This window comes from Martes martes, assembly GCF_963455335.1.
Source record: "Martes martes genome assembly, chromosome: 6".
Lineage (NCBI taxonomy): Eukaryota > Metazoa > Chordata > Mammalia > Carnivora > Mustelidae > Martes > Martes martes.
In genome coordinates, this window is record NC_137893.1 from 9,048,042 (window position 1) to 9,064,782 (window position 16,741).

At 49.8% G+C, this 16,741-nt stretch overlaps 1 protein-coding gene across 1 annotated transcript in view; it reads right to left on the reverse strand.

The window, feature by feature from the left end:
- Positions 1-617: 617 nt before the first annotated feature.
- Positions 618-16,741, reverse strand: part of TULP4 (TUB like protein 4) — a 175,730-nt gene continuing 159,606 nt past the window's right edge. The window contains exons 11-14 of the mRNA XM_080806973.1: positions 15,389-15,482; positions 12,200-12,343; positions 7,017-9,535; positions 618-5,310 (exon numbers count right to left, since the gene is read on the reverse strand). Coding sequence (XP_080663099.1) covers positions 5,194-5,310; positions 7,017-9,535; positions 12,200-12,343; positions 15,389-15,482 — 2,874 coding nt within the window. The 3' untranslated portion in view covers positions 618-5,193. The remainder of the gene's footprint in view (positions 5,311-7,016; positions 9,536-12,199; positions 12,344-15,388; positions 15,483-16,741) is intronic.

Consider the following 16,741-nt stretch of genomic DNA (forward strand, 5'->3'; position numbering starts at 1 on the left):
ATTTTAAAACTTCACGCATAGGAGTTGACCGTGGTTTTGGTTGTCTCCTAAAGCCTGGGCGATCGCATCTACTTCTATCTCTGAAAAAACCCAAAGGGGAGCTGTGGAAATGTGCACGGGAACCCTTGCACACATAGGTGCATGAGCACCCTACGGCCAGAGGTCATATGATCAGAGTGGTCAGACGGAACTCCAGGACAGAGCAAGGAAGTACACTAAGACTCATCAGTAAAAACAACAATTAACAGTTACAAATTAGAACTGAGAGTGGGGTTGCTCAAAACCTGGTTTTACTGTTTCCTATGAAGTAACAAAGAAGGTGTCAGGTTATCTAACATCTCTGATCTTGTAGGTGCGAGGGCAGATGCATCCTGAATTGGGTCCTCTTAGGAAAACAAGACAAAGAATTCATCAGAAAGACAGCACAGCCTCTGACCTCTCAAAAACAGAACGATGGTAAGGATCCCAGGGTGTCCAGGTAGCGCTGGCAGTAACCCAGGGACTGAAGACACAGCTGGGAGGGTGGCGGGCCATGCCAGTGCAGATCGGGACACCTTCTCAGAGGATTCAAGACCCACCCCGGAATTCTGCACACAAGTAATTTTTTTTTTTGATCTGGAAAATTTTATTAAGCAATAGCTGGACAACTTTTACAACTTCAAATCATCAAAAAAAAAAAAAGATTAATCCATCTCAATAATAAAGACAGAAAATAATTTGGACCAACCACGTCATTTTGAATGCAAACCATGAATGCCTTCTAGAATACCTCCCACACAATCTAATACACAAAGTACATCAGCAGAGAGCCAAATAAGGGTGAGCTCATTAGAGTGCAAGTGGGACTCTCAGCAGATCTTGCTTGGAAAGTCAAACAAAGCAGGATGCTGGAATTGAGAAACAAAGCAACACGGGTGGGACTGAGGCGCACACAGCAGCGCGCTCTCCCCAAGGTTTGGCTAAGAACATGCTGGTGGTCTGGTTTGGTCAGGGACCTGTGCACCTGCACCGTGCACTTACAGTTTGGAAAAAAAAAAAAAAAAGAAAAGAAAAAGAAAATGCCAGTAGTAATAAACTCAGAAATTATGTTCAAATTTACAGTACCAAAATAATGCATTTATAAACAAATGCGAAAACAATACCCCTTTGGTAAATACTACAGTGCCTTTTTCAATCAAACGCATAACCCATGCTTCTCTACAACATGAAAAAAAATTTATCTACAACAAACAACAGGATCTTAGAAACCTACCCCCTCCCCTTTAAAAGAACTTGTAAACAGGAAATATTGGTACAAGGTACAAGAAAATTGCACAAAGCCAAAGAAATGAAAATAAAATTAGCCACAACTTTTCAGAGTTTCCATCAGCCGGAGCGAAGGGAATACACAGATGGTGATGCGATCTGAGTCGTGTGCGATGATGAAATCCCAGGAACTCAAAGAACAGTTTTGACACATTTTGTCTCAACTAACTTTGTTCACAACTACTGACCTGGCCAAGGGATAGATAGCCCACACAGGGACACGATGGGTTCCTTTCAAAAAATCTTTTCAACTTGCAGATAGCGAACACTGCAGAAGTAACTCAAGAATTCACACCTGCCTGGGCACAGACTCCTTTGTTCTTTTCTCAACCCACTCTACGGTTTGCGGGGGTAAATGGGGACTTATTCGGGGGCTGTTCTCCAGGGAGTCCACCAAGCAGGGCACACGCATGTGGAGACTCCCGTGTCTTACCTGACTGAAACCGGTGCTTTTGTGTGATTTTTAGAAGAACAAACACCATTCCAAAAGCATTTGTTTCTAGAGGTGAACCTGCTAAGGCTTATTTTAAATGCATGGGTTCATATTCACGAGAGAGCTCATTTATAGAGAAGCAATGCTTCTCTATAAAAAGGCAATGATTTTGAAACATACCTTCCAAGTTCATACAGTGGCATGAGGAGACGGTCCCACTTTGAGCCCTCAGGTTGTTAGAGCTGGACAGGAATGGAGAATTTTGTCCGGGCCAGGTCGTTCCTGTCATGTTACAGATGGACAAATGGAAGCCCAAGGTCACACTCCAACTTGGTGGCAGAGCAGGCTTGACCCCAGGTTCAAGAGGATTACAAGAGGAACGTACAGGTTTTTGCCTGTCCTCATGGGACACTCCACCGGGGAGCGATGGACACGGGGAAAAAGACTAACCTGCAAAATCCTGACTTCCACTGCCATCAGAGCCTGGGCGTTTTCCTGCTTCCTTGCCATCGGTTTTTCTTAGGATATACATTCAGTGGATATGCCGTCCACAAATCTGCGCCTTTGGTTTGATGAGGTTAGAGTTGAAACAAACTTAAAATCGGTTTTTGTGTTTGTTAATACACAGCTTCCTTCAAAAAGGGATTCTTAAAGGATTCTTTAAGTAGTTGACAGGGCTGATGGTTTTAAATTTAGAGATTCAATGAGGTATCTCAATATTCATAAGTTGCTATTAATAAACATGAAGTATGTAGAATTCTGCTGTTTAAAGCACTACTTTAGTAGTATTTAATAAATTGAGACTGAATAAAAATGACTTTTAAAGTAAGTGAAGCCATCGCCATCAACTTGAAAGATACTACATCATGAGTGCGCAGACCCGTGGAAGTATGAGGTGCGTGGGCCTGTTTTCCTCCTTTGGGCCAGAGCACAGGGCTGGGAAGCCGCTGCCCCTCGGGTATGCAGACCTCCCGGACCAGGCCTCTGTCTCCACGTGCGGAAGAGGCCTTTTGGGGAGTGAGCTCAGAATTTAGAAAGTGGAATTATTTGCTACAAATACTCACTTTCTTTTCACAAATATATCTGCAGTTTTTATTCCAAGGATTTCCCCCTCTACTTGCTCTTAGTAATAAGAAAAACGCTAAAATGTATTTTTTCATGGTTTCTGTATCTTAAGAACCAATCGGAGAATCTGGAAAGCGGACACTTACTGACAATGGTGCCTTCCTTTGCTGCTCTCATTCCTCTTTACATTTCGTAGCACCTTTTATTTTTAACTAAAAATAAAATGTTCAAAAGAGGGGGCACTATTATTTTAGGATGTGTTGTCTCAAAGAAATCGATTCCTCTGTATATAATCAATACCAAAGAATGCAAAAAAAATTGCCTTTAAAGGATTAATAGGAATTTTTTCCCAATTAGAAAAGTTACAAATTGTCCAGCAGAAAAAACCTTCTATCATATCCTCTTTATTTCTCGCAGCAAAATACGCTGCTACCAAATAACTCATTACAAACACACTATTTTTCTAAATAAATAAAATGGGCATAACTCACCAGTACATAGTAACAAAAGAATTCCTAAGAACACTATTAAAGCAAGATAAATAATCTCTTGGACAACAAAACAGGGGAACTGCATTTAAATTATTTTAGAAATAGGTCATAACCATTATTGCACAACTAATAATAAGCATTGAAACATCTTACCAAGCTACAGAAACTCCTATAAAAGAATTATATAATTCTGAATACACTGCTAAATTCTTTCTCAAAGAATTTACCCACAAAAATCAGGTTCAATATTTTAAAATACAAGATGGAAAACTCGGACGTTCGCTGGGAGCTGTCCTCATCTGTGTTTCTTCAGGGTTTGGAGAGAATGGTGAGTGATGCTGTCTTGCTGTGGGGAAGGAATGGGCCGGTTTCTTTTCTAGTTTTTAAACCAAAAGAAGGAATGTAAAAATACACACTTTCAAAAGACTTCTCTACAGTGTCTCTCATTTGTCTGCTCCAAACAAAATCCAAACGGAGGACTCCCTGCCAGTAGACAGTCCCGTGCTCCTGCCCTAAAGACATCACATGTTTGAGTAACTGACAACCGTGAACCGGGTTTGTTACCGGGGCTCAGTGCTGCCCGCGGTGTCCCCTAAGGAGGAGGCGGAGGGAAAAGATCATCTCAGGGGATTTCTGGGTTCTTTCTTTCTTTTTTCTTTTTTGTAATTAACCAGCTGTCTTAAGTACTATAATTTTAATAATGTGTTCCCAGTGGTTCATCTCCTCAGTAAACAGTCTATACAATTAATAAAGAACTTTTTTTTCCCTCCCAGTACAATTGTGGGACTTGTTTCAAAGAGATAACTATACCTCTTTTAACACCCTGGCAAATGCCTATGATTTTGTTACATTTCTAACCTATCAGGAAATATCTCTAGTCAACTGGTTTTAATGTGGCTGAGAAGACAGGCGGCTTTCAGACCAATGTCTCAGCATCTGCGGAAAGAGAAGGTGCGGCTCGCGTATCTAGTGGGAATGAGAACGGCTTCGGCCACGCTTTCCAGACTAAACAACAGAGGGGCGGAGGGGACAAAGGTGGCTTTTCAGCAGGCGAGTACCTGGTGGTCGCCCAAGGCGCTAGGCGGCCAGGTGGCTACCCCACGACACGCCAGGACCGATCCGTGCTGTCCCTCCCTTCTCCGGAAGGCAAGCCTCCCTGAGCTGGTGGAATTCTGCCATGTTCTAAGAGGAAACGGGTGGGGTCTCCCGTGCCAACAGCGTCCGAGAGGAGCCGAGGCCGTGCACCATTCCCGCCCGCCGGCTGGGCCCCTCGCGGACGCCCCCTCGGCGCTCACCCCTGCTAAGGGCAGCGCTGCGCAGCCCGCTCCTGGGAGCCCCACAGCGCGGCCTCCGTAACCCCCCACCGCCACCAAGTCGCCCCTGGGGAAGTAACAGGACGGGTGTGGACTCAACGCCCCCTCCAAGAATCTGGACCCTCAGGACTTTTGGTTCTTTTTACAAAGCGTTGTTTCCACACGAGTGGTTATGGTACGAAGGCGTCACAAAGCGAGCCCCGCAGAGCAGGGAGATCTGCGGGGGGGCGGGCGGGGTCCCTTCCTCCCGGGGCCCCCCTGTCCCGGCGGTGGACAGAAGCAAACGCAGCAGGACATCCCCACAGCAACTGTTTCCTAAAGGAACACCAGGTGCCTCACACCCTTTGCTTGCAAATCCCACTCTTCCGTATTCTTTTTGTTTAAAAAGAAAGAAGAAAGAGAAACAATAAAGGATTATAAAAGGCCAAACAAACGACAACAATTAAAGGTCAGTCCCTTCTCCTGGGCCTGACAGATTCTTCCAGTTTTGCTCTTGTCTTCTGGTCCCAGACACCGGGGCCCCGGGCGACCCCTCGAGCGAGCGGCACCTCGAGGAGGCCTCTCCGTCCGCCCCACACCAGTGTCCTCACTTCAGGCGCTGAGTCACGTTGGCCAGGGCCACGGCGAAGGCCTGCACAGCCGAGAAGGGGTACTGGAAGTCCAGAATGTACGCGTTGCCGTCAATCCTTCCAAACTGCATCACCTGGAGTCGGGTGGAGCGGGCAGAGAAGCAGAGACATGAAGAGAGCACGAGGTGGGAAACACAACCACGTCGCGCCGCTCCCGAGGGAAGGGGACGGCCAGTCCGGGAGGCCGGTGTGCCGACCGGAGAGACTCTGACCGAGCTTCTCGATCTCACCGAGAGTTTGTCAGAAATAAAGCGGGCGAGGGAACATGTCAAACGTGCAGGTGGGAAGATAATGAGAAAAATTCGGAGCGTGGAAAGCTCCGCAGCTCAAATAAGACGGTTTCCTCACCAAGGAAGCAAAAAGGAGAAGGGACAAGTTTAAGGGAGAATCTATAGGCTAGTGAAGGGTTAAGAGACACATCAATCCTCATGGAATGTCACTGCTCAGAGAGGAATGAAACACAGTCACCTCCCTCCCCTGGTGCTCCTCTCTCGAGCTCCCCTTCCTTTGTCCTTTCAGTGCTTCCCGGCCACATCCTATCCCTACACAACACTGCGTCCGTGTGTGTTTACGGTCTTTCTTCCATTGTTGCTCCACTCCAGGAGCACAGGGACTTCCCCTGTTTTCCCCACGGCTCTAGCTTCGGCGCCGGGAGCAAGCCTGGCAAGCTCTCTGTGAAGGGCTGATGATGAGGGCTTTAGGCTTTGTGGGTCACAGGGTCTTTGCCACAGCTCAAACCCCGCTGCAGGAAGAAAACAGCCTCCTCAGCCAGTGTTCAGCGGACGCACACGGCTGCGTTCCAATAAAACTTTATAAAAAAAGGCAGTGGGATGGACTGGTCTGTGGGCCACCAATTGCTGACTCCTGGCTCAGAGGACTGCCAGGCAGATGCTCACTAAATATTTGTTGAGTGAATTAATGAACATGAGATTTAAACATGCAGGGTGATGGCCATTCCCAGGATGGTAAGGAGGTGTGCGCGCAGAACGACAGCGACACGGCACGGTGAGAGCTACCGTTTCAGGCTGCAGCAGGAACCAGTGACAAGTCACCCCGTGTGTCACGTACCTTACGCCAGAGAATCAGGGAAGGACTCAGTCATAAATACACGGGAAGAGGCAAACCCACACTGGCTAATTATTATGTCTAGGGAAAGAAAAACTGTACAGGAAAAAGGAAATATAATTAAGCCGTCATCTGTGGCTCAACTGTAAATCGTATACACGGGCATAATGAACACCCACTGAGTACGCTGAGTAAGAACTGGGGAAGTTCATGTGTGCGTCTATGGCAGTGGGGTGATCAAAACCAACCCTCCTACCCCTCAGGAACAAGTCGATACATGATGTGAAAAACTGAAAAATCAATAAACAGAAGTGGGAACACGCTGTCAACTACCAGAAGCAACGGAGCTGGAGGAACGTGTGTCCCGGAGGAGAGTGGGGTTTGGGAGGGGGCTGCTCGCTGGGCAGGGAGGCGCCTGCTAGTTTTCCTCCTGGATCTTGCAGAATCATCTGACTTTGAAAAATCAGTACATGTACTGCTTTGACGATAAGTAAAAAAAAAAAAAAAAAAAAAAAAAAAGCCAGCAATGGCACCCTGTGAAGTACAGCCACGATTGGCCCCGCTTGAGAGAGACAGTTGTGTGCTGCATTTCTCCCGGGGCTCCTGCAGGCGGAAGCAGGGCCATCCTTCAGCAGGTTTTCAGCCCCCTCCCCACCCGACCGCTCAAGACCAGAACGCAGCGATCCCGGCCAAGGCCCCAGACACGCTTGCTTACCTGCCGCCCCTCCAACTCGATCTGGAAGTTCTTGGCCGACTCCTGGGTCACCCGCCCCCCGAAGTCCAGCTGGTACACCTGTGTGGCTTCGTTCCACAGAGGCTGCTTGTTGGCCATGACATACACGAAGCCCTGGCTGCCCAGCCGCCCGTCCTCCTTCTCGCTGGCCTTCCGGCACTTGAACTCTTCCAGCTCGCTGGCCGTCCTCAGGCTCCGCTTGCTTTTCCAGCCCTTCTTGCTGCCCTGGCTCTGGTTCATCAGCTCGTCCCCGCTGATGAACAGCTCGGGCTCGCTCTCTGAGCTGTCCTGGAACTCATTCGTCTTGTTCAACTTCTTTGACTTCAGTTGGTCTTTCTGACTCTTCACTTTCTTCTTCTCTCTCCCCAGGCGGGGGCTGGAGATCAGGGAGTTAAAGTCACTCAGAGTCCGCGCCTCCTTCTTCACTTTGCCCTCCGTGATGGCCTGAACGTTTCCTTCCTCTGCTCGGCTGTCCAGGCGCTTCCGGTTCTTCTTCCCGAATTTCTCTGTCCGCTGGGGGACCGGGCTTTCTGTCAGGGAGAGGACTTCTTGGAAGTTGTCTGTGGTCTCTACCATCACCTCGGTACCCAAGTGGCTTTGGAGGTCAGTGGGCGGTGGGGACACGAGGGGCTTCTCTATCACCAGGTGTGCCTTGGGGGGCAGAGTGCCCTGGGGGTTTTGCACGGGCGGGCAAGGGCTATAGGAACTCCAGGGGTGCAAGGCGATAGGTGGCAGCTGTAAACTCGAGCAGGTGCTACTTCCCGGATACATGGGGGGCAGGGTGCAGTAGGAGAGGCTGGGTGGGTAGGTGGGCTGCAGAACCACTGCCGACTCCTGTGGTGCAAATGGCGTGGGGGACAGGGCATCTTTCGGGGAGCAGGGAGTCTGCACTCCCGGCAAAGGGGGTGTGTTATAGCTTCCTGGATATGGCATTCCCATCCCATAGCCTGTGTGGAAAGTGGCAGTAGGACTGGCGGGAGACTTGGGGGAGACAAAGGGCACTCGGGACACATCCAGGTGCTGGCTCTGACCTACAATGAGGGGGGGCAGTTTCAGGGGGTTGGGCACTGCAGTCTGTGCTGTCCTTTCCTGAGGAACCCAAATGTCCTCCCCCAGCACAGGGTCCCACTGGTAAGGTGGCGGCCGTTTTACGGCCACAGCAGCTTCGGGCAGCGCGGAGTGCCTCAGCGGCTTCTCCACCTGACAGTGCTGGGCCAGCGCCTCGTCCTCAGTGAAGGCCGAGTTAACGTAGTCGGCGCGGTCGCGGGCCCCGTCCGGCGGGCTCAGGAGGCTGTAGGACGACTGGGAGGTCAGCGGGGAGGTGCTGGCGGCGTGCGCCAGGCCCGATCCCGGCTGCGCGCCCCCCGCACCCCCGGCGCCCGGATCGGGCCGCCCGGCCGCACCCCCGCCGCTGCACTGGCTGCAGGTGTACAGGGCGGGCGGGGGCCGCGCTGGGAACGGCACCGCGCCCTTGGGCTTGGGCGGGTGCTGCGGTGGAGCCCTCGGGGGCTCGGCCAGCTGCGCCGCCTTGAGCGCCACCTCGCGGTTGTTCCTGCGCAGCGTGGCGTGGATGAGACTGTCGGGCCTCTGGGCAGCGCCCCGGCCGGGCACCAGCGGGCCTGCGATTTCGGGGTACGGGGGTGGGTCTCCGGTCGGGATGGAGTAGCGGGGGACCGTCAGGCGGTTCAGGGTCGCACTGGTGCAGGGCTGGGGGACCTTCTTCTCCGTGGCGGTGAGCCTCAGGGTGGCCGAGCTGCCCGGGCCGGGGAGGGTGTAGGTGTTCTGGGAGCAGAGCATCCGCGTACGCGGCCGGCACACCTCCTCCACGTTGCCGCTGCTGTCGAAGGTGGTGATCCTCTCGTAGCCCAGGGGCGTCTGGTAATGGGCCGCTGTGGGGTACAGGGAGAAGTCACCCTTCTTCAGGCACGTGTCCACCGGGGGCTGCGGGGGTGGCAGCGGGGGCGGGGGTGCTGCGGTGGTGGGGGCTGCAGGGATGGTTCCGGGGTAGGGGGGTGGTGGGTTCATCTTCGCCACCTGGACCTCCTGTGGGGCACTGAACACCACTGCGTCCCCTTCCGCGGCCAGCTGCGCCACTGGCCGCAGGGCCTTCGCGGACTTCTGCAGGTGGTCATGATCTCGGTCTCCATGGTCCACCACAGACAGCTGGATGGCTCCCTGGGTGGGCGGCGGCAGGGACAGCTGAGCAGGGCTGGGGACGATGCGGCCCATCTCCACACCTCCGAAGATCACCTGTCCGGGGCTGGAGTAGCGGTTGGAGACGGGGTACTGGGTGGCACTGTCACTTCCATGCTCAGATGTCCCCACTGCCGTGGTCTGATTGGTCAGGACGTCCAGCTGCACATTCTGATTGGCCAGGAGGGACTGCACCAAGCCTATGCTCTGAGTAGGGGACATAGCCTGTGCCGAGCTGTGAATGGGCGCAATAGGGATGTTCACCGTGCAAGGGGGGTTGTTCTCAGGCACACCAGATGCTCCTGTCACTGGAAGGAAAAGGGAAAAAATGAATTGCTTCCAAAACAGTGCTGTGAAACTGGATCAGAATAAGTAATAAACTAATCAACGCATCCAGTCCTTCTGCATACAAAATACAATTGCTACAGACGGAGAGAAGTTTGCTTGGGGAAAAGCTAGACCTTTCACACAAGTTCTACAGAGTTTCTCTACGGTTTCTGGAAGGACCCAGGCAAAGATTTCCAACGAATATACTTTTGAACCTTCTGAACTTGGTACCTAAATGGTACCAGGGCACATACTTACCTGTTTTTTTTTAAATTTTATTTATTTATTCTTATTTTTTAATACTTAACTGTTTAAAAAGATCCTTTTTACTCATGAATTCATAAAATGGCCCACTCTTTTATACAAGAAGAGAATTATGATATGTAGCATGACATTCCACCGAGCACTCATAATGCCTAGGGTCTGGGGTAGGTTTATCCACAATTACAGACTGGTTAATATGGGAAGTGTTAAGCAGCAGATGTACATGTGAAATTTGTACACAAATTAAGTTTCTGTAAATAGAACCATGTAAAAGGCAGTAGAGATACCAAAGAAAAGAATCTTCTGGCAAATAAGCATTATTCGGGAAGGATCATTTCCTAATTTACGTGCTGTTCAGCATTTCTAACAGTGTGTAAGGTACAGCCCCCCTCTGTGAAACCCCGTAACTATAGTCTATTTGTACAGAGAGGGAACTTAATGAAGCACAAATTTGAGCGATGACCTACAGACTACAGGCGGGGGCTCAGAACCACTGTTTAGACTGCCCTGCTTAAAGTACCATCAGGCACTGGCAAGTTTGCTTATTTGGGCCTTTAAGTGCTACGTGGCAACTAGTGTATGCGCAGCAAGAAGGATCTGACTAGCCAACTGTAAAGGATGTCTGACCTTTTACCACAGCTACAGAATGAGGGCAGCTAGCTCATCGAACGCTATGCCGGGGGCACCGGGGTGGCTCAGTTGGTTAAGCGTCTGCCTTCGGCTCAGGTCATGATCTCGGGGTCCTGGGATCGAGTCCCACATCTGGCTCTCTGCTCAGCGGGGAGCCTGCTTCCCCCTCTCTCTCTGTCTGTTGCTCCCTACTCACATTTTTTCTCTCTAATAGATAAATAAATCTTAAAAAAAAAGAAAGAAAGAAAGAAAGAAAGAAAGCAGCTAAGCCCACCCTTGGTTCCAGTCCGATTCCCCCTTCCCTGGGGCCCATTAGTGAGATACAATTATCTTCCGACTGCGTGAGTCTGGGTCCGTCTCATTTTTTATTAATCCCGTTCAGACCCTCCTCCAGATGTTCACTCATCTGCACGGAGCACTGAGGGCCGGGCTCTTCCCTGACACAGAGAAGACTCTCTCCGTCGTCAGCATTAAGTGTGAGGCCTGAGAGAAAATGCTGCCCCGACTGGGAAGCCCAGACGGGAACAGCAGCAGGCCAGGGTGGAGCCCTGGGGAGAGGCACGAGTCCCGATCCGGGGGCCCAGCGAGGGCGTTATTCAGAAGGTGTGTCCGATGCTGCTCCAGATTCTGAAATGGCAGGGGACGTGCTGTATATGAAGCTCACATGTGTGAGGCTTCACCGAACTGCAGACTGATGGGGCTGCAAAACCGTGCCTGTTAGGACTTGGACAGTCTAGAACGCCGGCTGCCCCTCTGAGGAGAGCTACAACCATGGGAAAACCAAAGACGGCTCCTCTCCAGAAGTACCGTATAAATAATTTTACAGGTAAAAACCTGTGAAAAAGGTAAACAACTGGGCTAGAGAAGATAAACAACCCCCCAAGTTCAGAGCCTGAGCTGGCCTGTGTGTCCTTCCCTGTTCCACGGCGAGAACTACAGCTCCTCTGTTCCAGACCCACCAGATACAGAAGTCAGTGGCCCGTGTAGGATTCCTCTGGCTCAAAAACCAGAGACTTTCAGAACCTGCTTGGTTCTAAGTAGAGAAGTCCTCAAATTTATAAAATTACAGGTAGATATTTTTTGAGACCACTTACATAGAAATAACTGGCAGATTACTTAGAGATCATTCTACTCTGTTAATCAAAATAGGATCCCCACCCCCTAGAAAACACTTAATTCAAGTGCTATAGATATTTGAAAACTTGTAAACCGGGATTTTAAAAGCTTGTGCCAGAATTCACCTTTAACTGAGCCCAGGCTTCTGTCCACTGAGATGTGCGCTGCACACCGGGAGAGAGAGGTCTGCGTGTAAAGGCTTTCCGTCCTGGAGACGGGGCGCGTTTGAGACCCTGGGCTCTGCGGGAGTCACGGGACCAGGGGAGTGACGCTGCTCTCTAAGCGGGGGCTGAAAGGAGGAGGGCTAGCCTAGGGCCGAGAGCCGGTTTCAGTTCTGACTTTGTGGAGTTCTCATCAGTCCTGTTAACCTCTCTGACTGCGTGCATGACTGAGGACCTCTGTGAAGATGAAGCGAGATGACAGAATGCTCTGTGGACATGAGGCGTCACGGTCACCTTCATCGTCCTTGCTCTGGTAGCTCCCCGTCTCCCCAAAGCAGCGACAGTACAACCCTTCAGCACACCCACCAACTGAGGAAGTTACACCTTTTCCAAACCCAGGCGGCGGGCGCGGACGGACATGTAATCCTCTACTACTCCGCGCTCTGCCCCCGCCACGGCCCCCTAAGAACACACCTGGTAAATCATCTTCATCCTCACTGAAAACATTCGGGTTGAAGACAGGTAAATTAACATAGTCCATGGAAATCTTCCGAACCTCTGGGAGATAGATGGTCATCTGCCGCGGCTGGAGATGCAGGAGGCTGGTTTTATAGATTACTGCGGGGGTCGGGGGAAAGGAGGAAAGCGCTGTTAACAGAGACGCGCACGAGGACAGCCAAGCACCGGCAGAGTCACAGGAAGAGAAATGGGGCCGTGGCGACCCGGCCAGCAGAAGGCAGGGCAGAGTCCGACAGCGGGCCTTCGTCTCCCTCCCACACGCCACTGGCCACCCAGCCGCGCTTGGGATTCCCTAACAGCAACTCCTCTGTCTAGCCCAGTCACTTTGCCAAGTGGTCTGTCTAGGGTGCCACACATTTCAAACATCAAAAACCTGTCCTAGACTTAAATGCTTTTCTGGAATGAGCTGGGATAGGAGAAATACATTTTTTTAAAGCCTCACTTGCGATCAGAATTCTAATTTAATAAAAATAGTTGTGATAAGCAGAATGCCAAGCTCAGGGGGATCTCATGCAACCCAGGAGACAGGGCGACACGGGTCAGGTCAGAACTAAACACTGCCCGTACTCAGGACTGGATTCTCATCTTCCTGACTTTCAACTTCAACCTCATGATCAGGACAGAGATTTAGGGAACTTCCACACTGTTCCTTTACATGCTAAGGTTTTATTCAATCAACAGGGACATTTAGGACAAGGCCTGGATGGCAACTCAAATATTTAGAGATGAAATTGGTTAAAAACAATGAATTTAGGTTTCACAGTAGGTTAAAGTCAAGATCAACTTTCCTTTAGTTTAATGCTCTTTCCTGTGAGGTAAGTACAAGTTCTTGAATTATTACTGTGATTCTCATTTTTGTTAGACCCAGCTCTGTCCCCACGGCTGTCCCCGCCAGCGCCCGGTGGCTGACCAGCTCACACCCCTGCAGCCCAGCAGGACCTCACTGATGAAAGGCCTCTGTAAGGCTGACGCTTGCGCTGCTGTGGGCTAGGACGACTTTTCCAATAAGACACAGGCCTTATTCATGTGTTCGTCTCTCTCGCCCACAGAAGACAGTATGAATTTTGGCTTAAAAATTCTGGACAGTTCTCTACAGCTTAAAAATTAATGCTGTAAAGGGCTATTCTTCATTGTTCAGACCGATAAAAGAAATAAAATTGTAAAATCTCAGGAGGGATTAAAAAAATAACATCAGTTGCTTCCAGGGGGGAAAAGACTAGGTGGCCGGAGATAAAGACGAGATGGAGTTTTACTGAATACCGCTTCAAGTCTTTTGAATTTGGAATTTATTCTGTATTTTTTAAATTGAGAAAGCAAAAAATCAGAAATAAAATTTCATGGGCCAGATAATTCTAACTGAAGCAAACAAATTATCCAATATAAAATATATCCAACAGTACTCTACGTTTTGACATTAGGGTGCCAAAGATTATTTAAGAGGGTGCCGCGTGTAACTTACACATCTTCTAGAATCCAAGAGATAGAATCAAGTGGAAAATTTGCTTAGCTTGACAAATGAATAGTAATAGCTAAAATGCTCTTTTTAAAATGGTACGTGATTAGGACAGTGATTTCACTGTAGTCCTACAGAAAGTTTAATCCTGGGCACTTGAGTTCCTCACACTGGAGCACCGTGTACGGTGAGGGCACTTACAGATTCTCCCATCTCAAGGTCCTTGACTTATGTGTGGATCTATTCAACATCCAGAAGGGAAAGATGCACTAAGACTCATTCCTCTTTTCAGTGTGTACGTACGGTAGGCAGATGGCTCAGTTCCCAGTTCATGGATGGGGGCAACAGGACACTCACACTGTGGTGACGAGCACCCCCGTGTGCACCAGTGGGGCACGGTTGCGTTACTGAAGAACACGCTTTTGTGGTCATCAGAGCCTTTCCTTTCTTGGCATTATGTGCAGGAACAGCCTACTGGTATTTTCTAAGTCAGATTTATGTTTTACTTTTATTCCTCTTTTTCTTTGAGCTCAGAAACCTCAAAATGAAAAATCCGCATGCAGCACAATTTAGTCTCTTAACATGCATACATGGCACAGCTCTTTTTAACACCTGCTTTGCAAAAATTATTTAATTGAAAGGATCTGTGTCTGAAACAACTCCAATAGGCAGATTCGGAATTTTCCAAAAAACGGTTTTTAGTAGTAGGTTACGCAGAGCCATTCAAGATGGGACCACCACCCAGTGGCAAGCCTGGTCCTCCAGAGAGAGCTGTGCGTGCCAAATGATGAGGCAATCTAGCAAGGCTGGGGGGGACAGCACGTGTCCGCAGCCCATCCAGGGATGTGCCTACTGGCATGAAGCTGCTTTGAAAAGGACCTTCTGTCATTTCATTCCTTCGCTGTCCCCAAGTAAACATAACACATTAGTACTACTCATTGGAGCAAGAGTACAGAAAGAACACAAATGTCAGGTTCTAGCCCAGCTTTTACTCCCTTAGTTTTGTTTTCCTCAGTGTTTCAAACTTCTCACGGAGAGGGTACTTACCTGGGACTTCTAGGTGCCATCTCTAAGGGTTTACCACACAGAACTGTATTAACAGTTAGCTTCTCATGGTCTTTAATGCCTTTTGAACCTCAACTGTCTTCTGACTTAAGAACCTAAAGATACTGGTACCTAAACCTGCCCACAAAGAAAGGCCAGAAATCACGATAACCAGAACCCTATCAAACCTCTGTTGCAGGGGCGCCTGGGTGGCTCAGTGGGTTAAAGCCTCTGCCTTCGGCTCAGGTCATGATCTCAGGGTCCTGGGATCGGGCCCGGCATGGGGCTCTCTGCTCGGCAGGGAGCCTGCTTCCCCCTCTCTCTGTGCCTGCCTCTCTGCCTACTTGTGATCTCTCTCTGTCAAATAAATAAATAAATAAATAAATAAAACAAAAACCTCTGTTGGAGACTGCAGCTGGTTCTGTCTTTTCATAAGTCAGGACTTACACAAAAAAATGAAAGCACGGCTGGCAAAAAGCAATTGAGTATTAATTCTAATTTTTGCAAAATCACAGTGGGTAGTGGCAAAGTTTGGAGGTGAATAAAGTACATGCTAATCTTTTGGTGTGATAAGAGCTCATTTGAATGGTCTTTTTAGACTCAGTTCCAACTGACAGAGCGGGAAGAGAAGAGGACATGGTTTTTACCTGCACCGAGGTTGGTTGGCAGGAAAGCAGCCAAGCCCACAATCTTAAACTTGGTTCCCCAGATATTAGACGTGACCTGAGCAAGATAGTTGTGCTGTAGGAAGAGGGGGGAAAGGAAAAAAAAAAAATCACAATCCGTTTTCATATTTTCTATCAATGACTTAGGAACTAAGAATGTTAACATTTTTGCTTAGAAAGTCACAGGTGGGCACTGCTGGAAATACTCATTCTCTTCATCGTTCTACCCTTTTTAAGACCAGAAGCTAACGAGAACATGTCAGGCATGTGTTTCTGAGCGCTGGCTCACTGAGCTAAGATTCGCAGGTGGGAGTGAGGAGATGTGTCCCAGTGTGTCCACACGTGCGCAGGTTTAAAAGTCCACAAGGGTGCTCTGGGCACGTTTTTCTTCACCTTTTCTTTTCCTCGTCACTGAACTAGAGCGTATACCTAGCTCTGAGTCCATTTGTCCTAGAAATACTAGTTGCACTGAAACCAGTATGTCCACAAACCAGCCAATTATCTGTTTCCTCATTCAACTAAGAAGTTTCTAAAAATGATCAGTATGCTTCGGCCACGTGTGTATATGTGTGCGAAGAGTGATAACAGAGATGAATAAACTGTAGCTCCTCAAAGGGCTGATAACCCAATGCAGGATGTAGGCTTAGAATTATTTGCAGACAAGGAAGGCACTGAGACATGGTGTAAGGGAGGTACAACAAGGTGCTTGGGGACTGCTGCGGCTGAGCCAGGGACGGACGCCTTCGTGACGGTTCTGCGTGGAAGCATGCGGGCAGAAGCAAGAAGGGAAGACAGAGGGGGGAGCCAGGGCACCCTGGTGACCCAGGGACATCGAAGGCACAAACGCAGAAGGCAGCCAGTCAACAGTGAGGCTGTGGCACCTGGAGGGCATCGAGGGGAACCAGGACGGAGGGATAGACAGCACCAGATGGGGGGCCACCAGCAGGGACTGGCTCCTGTGGACACCAAGAGTCACCGAAGGGTCAGACGTGGCTTGAGGGAGCCGAGGGGAGAGGTGTGGCTAGGTCTCAACCCGAGCTATCTGTGAAAAGACTCACGTGGCAACAGAGGGGTGTCTGAGGTGGGAAGGAGGTCCTGGGGGACATGAAGGTACTGGGGCCTGCCTGAGGGCAGGGAGGTAAGGAAGGCGAACAGGGCTCCGGTTCTCTATGCCCCGTGTCTGGAACGGCAGTGACAGGCACCGAGACTGGGGTGGCGAGTGCAGGTGTGACGAGTGCCCGTGCCGAGGGCTCAGCCCCCATCAGGCACACACTGAGGACGGCAAGAAGGGCAGGGGAGCATCAGACACATGGAACCGCCCTGGACCCCAGGTGC